At 45.3% G+C, this 7,098-nt stretch overlaps 1 protein-coding gene across 2 annotated transcripts; it reads right to left on the bottom strand.

The window, feature by feature from the left end:
- Positions 1-2,248: 2,248 nt before the first annotated feature.
- Positions 2,249-6,814, bottom strand: eapp (E2F associated phosphoprotein). 2 transcript variants are annotated; one of them, XM_004082742.4, is made up of 6 exons: positions 6,605-6,814; positions 6,113-6,291; positions 4,706-4,804; positions 3,811-3,919; positions 3,620-3,745; positions 2,249-3,548 (listed from the first exon to the last, which is right to left on the bottom strand). In XM_004082742.4, exons 1-6 carry the CDS (start codon positions 6,682-6,684, stop codon positions 3,299-3,301), a joined length of 843 nt encoding a protein of 280 aa, XP_004082790.1. In that variant the 5' UTR covers positions 6,685-6,814; the 3' UTR covers positions 2,249-3,298. The 2 variants fall into 2 exon arrangements, with proteins under 2 accessions (XP_004082790.1, XP_011489053.1); XM_011490751.3 differs by having other exon boundaries at positions 4,706-4,801.
- Between the last annotated feature and the right edge of the window lie 284 nt (positions 6,815-7,098).

Here is a 7,098-nt window from a genome sequence, read left to right as displayed (position 1 = left end):
AGCTTTTTCTACACACACCTTAAAGTTCACAACGATATTTTCTGACTGCTTCACTGATGCACATTTAAACAACAAACTCTGATTTTCCACCCTTTCCTCCCTGGGAAGATCCCAGCTCGATGGGAAGGAATGCTGACAAAAGCTCCACGTTTGCCTAGTTTTACTTCACACCCAACCGAGCTTGGCTGGACCAAACCTGCCAGTGTGAATGCTCCTTCAGGTCATAGTTTACTCCTTTGCCTCCCCGTCTGTTTACTATAAAACGGCGAGCAATGTCAGAGCTATCCAGCAGGACGGTTCTGATCCAGATTCAAGCTCAGACCAGAAAAACAAAGACGTACAAGGATATATTTGTCTGAATAAACAAAAAGAAGCTTAAGTCTATTTACGTACGTCCTCCATCATCAGAAAAATACCAACAGAAAATGCTAAAAACACCAAACGGAGTGTCGACACAAATGTGGCTCATTTATCTGTTCACTGTGGTTTGTTTGGCTAAGAGTCATTAGGGAAGTTCCCCCCCCAGAACAGACTGTTCCTTCTCTCTTCAGCAAATCTAGGCGTCTGACCTTCATCCACCTCCTGCAGCGGGATGTTTGGGACGAGTCGGAGTGGGAAGTCTGTTCTGTCAGATAAGCTCTGGCCCTGAACTTTAGCTCACCAATGAGGCTTCAACCTGTGGTTAGGCCTCCTGCAGCTTCATGAACCAGCACACCGGGGAAGACCGTCCCCAGGCCCCGGCATCGAACCTCCGACTGAGTCAAACCGTGTTTCCTTCATCCACCAAACCCTCCTAACTGCAATGTCCTCAAATAAATCATCATCTGAAGCAGACTGTGACGTTCTGGAGGTTCAGAGATGAAGACAGCTCCTCTTCTGTGTTTCTCTGTGGCTGAACATCGTCCGGAGCCGAGACTTAGTTCAGTATCAAGCTGCAGAGATAAGAAGAAATCTGACTCCTACCGACAAACAGTCTTAATAAAAACGACTTCAAAACCATCTCAGATGCTTCAACAAAAGAATCCACTTTGAGTGAAATTTCACACAGAAGGGCTTCAGAGATGATGGATCAGATGGATCCACAGGTTCAGTCAGAGCAGCTCTGTCACGTGGGCCTTTAAGAATCTAATGCGGTTCAAGCTCCGCTGATTTTGAATAGAAACCTTTAAAAGGGTGGCACACTTTTCTTCCTTTAGTTTTTCCTCTAAACAGAAGCGACCACCGACCAACAAGAAGGACCGCAAAGAAGACCTTTAAGTATATGACGTCATAAACCTGAGAGCGGCTCCCTCTGGCTAAAATACTAAGGTAAACTCTAAGTCAACGGCTGACTTTTTTTCTCCTCACCATCTCAAAGTCAGACTTTTATGGATCTTTACGAGTCCACCATGAACTCTTCGAGATTCACGTCACAAATGAGCTGACCGACGTTACCAAACAAACTGACCTTGATGATAATTATTTGAAGAACTAGTAGTAAGTAGATCGATGAGAGAAAACCAACAAGTTTATCCCGATATTATTAGACAACTTCGCTTCCATTTCCGGCGGAAAGGATACTGAAGACGGTCCGCTCCCAGGGCTCCAGCATGTATAATGCGGTCACCAGGAGGTACTGGTAATAGAACCAGGATAAGTTTTTCCAGCAGTCTCCCAGCGGCATTTTCCCGACTCTGAAGGCTTAGCTTAGCCTAGCTTAGCCTCCCACTCCTCTGCTTCCGGTTGTGACGCATCGGAGGACCGTTTCCTGCCAGTTGGTCACGTGTCGATGTCAGCCAATCACAGCAGCGAAACTTGAACACGTAATGAAAATAAAAGAAATCATGATAAACTGTAAGAAATCTAAGAAAAAATAAAAATAAAACAACTAACAAATCTAAGAAAAAACTACGACATTCACTGAAGGAAAACAGGCTCTATAGTTTAGGTGGTTTCTTGGTGAACAATAATTATTTAACATTTTAACTACCAGCAAGTCTTCTGAATCTTTGTGTCATTTCTCATTTCAACTGTCACACTTTACATGACAGGAAAACAAAAATCACTAATCATGTTTCTCTGACAAACATTCTGGTTTGTCATCAGCAGGTGGAGTTTCTTGGCTTTTAAAAACTCCAATAAGCTCATCTGTTTATCTGTTAACAAAAGAACCAAAATCGCTTCTTCAGTGATCTAATTTCTGCTCTGACAGACACTCTTGTTTACCAAAAGTATTTGAAACAAAACATTCAATTGGAAAGCAGGAAAATACCCGAAACATTGTTTTATTGAGAGATGTTGAGGCGTTTAATCTCAGACTTCTGGGTTGGACGCAGATTCTGCAAAACATTTTCATTTCAACGGACTCATCTCCATGTGTTTGTGCTAAGAAGTCTTGAGGACTTCCTAACCTCCATTAAGATACATTCATGCTCATAAACTATGTCTCAAAATAAAACCTCGAAAAGGAAAAAAGAACCAACCTGAACTGTGAACATGACTTTCTGTTTCTGAGTGTTTTCCTGATAAACTTTTATGAAATAAGAACATGTCAATATATAGAAAAAGATATTTTATCAGAGTTTAAAAGAGAACATTCTTTTCTGTCTGATCCCACCAGATCTTCAGCGTTTTCTACACATCACCGTGTTTTGGCAGGAGTCAGAGCTTTAAGTCTGAAAGGATGAAGAAAACCTCCATCATTAAAAGGAACCAGGAGCTTTATCGGCATGAAGATTCCCAAACAGCAGCAAGGCTCCTCTTCCTCACGCCGCAGATTGCTCATTCACAGATGCTCCACCAACAGATCTTTGTGGGAGCAGAAGTCAGGTGAAAACAGAGGAAAAAATGATCTGAATCTGCAGCTGTGGAGCCCCAACCATCAGGATGGAGACGACACTGAGGGATCTAACAAAGCCTCTTTCACTTCTCACTGAGCTTCCTCTGAAGACCACGTTGCCGCTTCTGCTGAGAACTAGTGTTCAACTGTGTCCCACATGTGGGGGCTGTGGTGGAGTGGGCCCAGCATCAACCATTTCAGTCCAACAAACTCATCTGCTTCTCTCTGGCTCTCATCGCGTCTTCCCGACCATCAGGAAAAGAAAATGTCTGGAGTTTAGCATCGGTTGCTCCAAAGAAGGGCAGACGGACGCGCCGATGGGAACACCTGTCAGGTGTCGTCTGATGGCAGCAGATCAGGAGAACCACATAAAACCACATCCGCTTTAGAGTCTCTGCCGGAATGATCACTGCGGTTCTCTTGCATCAAGTCGACGAGGCGAAGCAGCTGATCCTGTGGTGGGAGGAGCCAGCGGGCGGCTCAGCAGTGGCTCGCCAGGATGTTAAAGAAGTGGTAGACCTCGTCCTTGTCGAAAACGGCGACCTCTGTGGAGCACTGGGAGCACTGCACCGGCCGGTACGTCTCAGCCGAGGCCTGGCTGTCCTCCGGTTTCTGTCCCCTCCTCCTCTTCCTCCTCTCTGATGGGTTTTTGTAGTGCAGCACCTCGTCCGTCTTCACCACACAGTTCATCACGAACATGGCTCGGTACTGCGTGCGGTACGTCTCGTGTCTGCGTGGAAGACAGCGCGTCAGGCTTCAGCGGCTCCTGTAACGGTTCAGACACACAGAAACCTTCCTCACCGCTGACAGTCCAGGCACAGCGTGGTCATGCAGGCGGGACAGTTGAGTACGGCGTCGCTTCTCGGTAAGCCCTGAGCACCGGAGCGGCGTGCCGCGGCCGCAGCCGCGTGTGTCCTGCCGCCGCGCCTGAACACAGAGACTCTGCTCAGACATCACAGACATCGGAGTCTTCACAGACATCCTGAACGCACCTCCTGGCGTCCACCCAGGCCTGGTCCCGGTCGTCCTCCTCCGGGTCGTACAGCAGCTCGTCGTTGCTGGGAATGAGGCGCCGCTTCCGCCTGCGAGCCGAAGAGCTGCCTGGAGACGCAAAGAGGGAGGTCAAAGGTCAAAGACCAGACAGGAGCAAAGACACGGCGTGAAGGTTCGTCTGTGGACAAACGCCTTTCTCTGTCATTTCATGACGTGCATTCAAACCCTGAGAATTATTCTATGTATGTACTAGAACAGAATTTCTGGCATGGTGGTACAACGGTCAACCGCTAACATTAATATTCCTAGTCCAATTCCCACTCCCAATTACGTTCACACCAGACGTGTCACACATTCTTGGACATGCGTTGTCATATGGTGTTCACAGTGGACGGGCGCCAACACGTCCACCACCTCCAGTTGGAGGAGGCTTGGGAGGAAAATTCAAAGCGGTGCAAATCTCCAGGCGTTTTCTTTCACGGCTCGATTCCGGTTTATGAAAGACTTGGTGTGTCATGTAGTTCTGGCAGGGCACAAACTGCACATTTTGAATTTCTCCTTCTTGATCACCTTTCAACCAGTTAGCCCATTTGGTGAATTAAAAAGGATGCTACGCATGCGTCACTACCAAATCTGACTCTCTGATTGGTCAAAGTTCAACTGGTTTAACTTTCAAAGTGCGTTCAGTGGGTGCAGGTTTTGTACAAAAACAGACATCAAGACTCGCGCAGAGATGCACGAACAAAAGAGTTTTGACCGAAGAAGCCGGAAATGCGCATTTACAAGCGTTTACATAGACTTGGACTCGTTGGAAGTAGTGGCGTAGACGCGGATTCCCGTGGGCGGTGTGAACCTAGCATGCCCGTGCTCACGCCGCGTCAGTGTGCGTCTTACCAGCTGTGTCCTCCTCCTCTGAATCAGAGTCAAAGTAAACGCTGTCGTACATCTGAGGGTTGGAGGAACCGACAACCTCGCTGCCTCCTCCAGTTTCTGCTGCAGGAGAGAGGAAACCTTCACATGCAATCCCTCCTGAAACCTTCGTCTGCAGTCAGATTAATACAGAAGCAGACCAACCCCTCCAGAGAACAGCTGATGAGCTGCCTTTGCAGAAAAACATTCAAAATTTACAAACTATTGGTTTGTTTTGGGACTTTTATTTAACACAAACTAATCATTCAATTTCTCCTGGAATTGTGGAGGATTTGAAGGTTCTGGTGGATGAGAGGTTGTGGACTCCGGCTGGTTTGACTTGACTTTCTACTATAGCAAGTACATTGTATTAAAAGAGCATTTTTCTATTTTAAATTGAACAGTATTTCTAAAATATATCTTTTTTCTAATGTTTGTATGATTTATTAATTAAAACAAAGTAAAGAAGCCAAACATGAGTGGTATCAGGTCAAAACTATTGTTTTTGAGTTTTGCATGAAACCTGTCTGGATCTACAAATCCTCCCATGCTGGTCACTGATCTGACTGTTCATTACAGCTCAGACCTTAAAGTCTGCAGCTTCTAAAGAGAAGAACAGCTTTTAAAGCTGCACTGAATGGAGGAATGGAAACATCAGAAGACCTGTGGGGTGTTCCAGGAAGCATGTTTAAACTAGCCTGACTTTAACCCTGAACTCTGGCTGAAATCCGCCTGAAATCGCTTACTCTGGGTATGTCGGTTCCAAAAGACCGGGTATGAGTTGGCGTAATTGCGCTCGACTTGGTAACCCTGGGTTAATGCTCGTGCACAGCAGGTACATAAAGACATTCTCAATAGATCGCCGATTTACGGAGTAACCATGGAAACGCGTGGAGAACAATGGTGGAAAAAGTATTATCTGAGCTTCTTCATCCACTAAATCATCTTCAAATGGACACGCCATGCTGCTTCACCTCTCTGAAAACAAACTAAGCTTCAACTAAACCTGCTCCAGACCAGGTTATGTTCAGAGCATGAGTTACTATGGCAACTTGACCTACCCTGAAGCATACCTCCATTTCTAAAACAGAAAGCTGAGGGTATCAACTTCCTTAGCCTCAAACTTACCGTGGTAACTAGCATAACCTGCTTTCTGGAATACCCCCCAGATCAGGCTCTAGAAGCAGAATGAGATGGTTTTGAAAGGAGAGACGGACAGTTATGCTGCTGCTGCTGCTGCTGATGATGATGCTGGGAGGCGGCTGAGGTTGGGGCTGGTGGCTCCAATGTGGTAAAGTGGTTCAAAACAACAAGCAGCTCTCTTTTGTACAAAAGCTTGGTGTTTCTGTGTTTGGAAGGGCCCTGTGTGTGTCTGTGCGTGTTACGGGTTACCGGCTGCAGGGGCCCAGCTTCCTTCCATGGTCCTGAGGGTGGAGCTCAGCTCTGCCTCCATCTCCTTCTCAAACTCATCCCCGCTGGAGGACTCGCTCTCCCCGGTCAGGTACTCCCGGATCAGCTTCTTCTTCTGGTCCGGCGTCCCGTTCAGCAGCACGTCCAGCTCGTCCTCGGAGCTGAAGACAGGCGTTTCTGTTCAAAACTGGACTTTTGGAAACCTTCATCATGATGACGATCATGAAGCAAAGCAAAACACAGCGCCAAAATGCGACATATTGCGTCTCTTTTATCATGGTCTAAAACCTGATTCAAACTTTAAAATTAAACGTCTAGGAACTGGTTTATCCTGCATATATTCTACCTTTAAAATCAAAAACATCATTAAAAACCAAATCATAAACATGTAATGTTTTTATCCGTTTTTGTTGCTTTCAGCTGTTGTTAGCCTCGTGCTGCTAGCATGAAGCTAACCGTCTGTTTACATCATACCTGCTCGAAGCGCGTTCTTCGTCGCTTGGCTCATCGATTTCATAAGCCTCACTTTCCACCGGTCCGTTAAACTTGCTCATTTTAACAATTTTAAACTTTCTCAGAAGACAAAACAACGGGAAAGATTTATCCCGAAACTGGTCTACACTCTGTCCAGTCTGACGTATGTCTTCTTCTTCGGCATCGGTTCTTCTTCTATGGTGGTAAAAGCACTTGGAAAACTCGTTACCGCCCTCTTGTGGAGAAACATTTTAAAATCATTTTTACTTCAACTATCTAAAAGGAAATTCATTTCAGAACTAAAAAATAAAAGTAGGTGGAATATAAAACAAAAGAAACAAATAAAAATAAATTTATTTATTGCTAAAGCCACAATTTAATAGTAAAATCGGTCAGGTTAAAATGCTGAAGCTAAATTTAAAAGATTAGAAAAGTAAAATTAATAAAAAAGAAGAAATTAATTATTGTTTGGATTTAACAGTAGGTATAACATG

This window comes from Oryzias latipes, chromosome 22, assembly GCF_002234675.1.
Source record: "Oryzias latipes chromosome 22, ASM223467v1".
Classification (NCBI taxonomy): domain Eukaryota; kingdom Metazoa; phylum Chordata; class Actinopteri; order Beloniformes; family Adrianichthyidae; genus Oryzias; species Oryzias latipes.
Note: the sequence above shows the minus strand (reverse complement) of the source record. Positions and strands in the feature narration are given on the sequence as shown.

Excerpts from the sequence above, each read along its gene's own strand:
- eapp (XM_004082742.4), bottom strand. The coding sequence starts at position 6,684 with ATGAGCAAGTTTAACGGACCGGTGGAAAGTGAGGCTTATGAAATCGAT. Across the intron at positions 4,805-6,112 it reads AAGCTGGGCCCCTGCAGCCG|CAGAAACTGGAGGAGGCAGC; the intron begins GTAACCCGTAAC and ends TCTCTCCTGCAG. Across the intron at positions 3,920-4,705 it reads AGAGGAGGAGGACACAGCTG|GCAGCTCTTCGGCTCGCAGG; the intron begins GTAAGACGCACA and ends TTGCGTCTCCAG.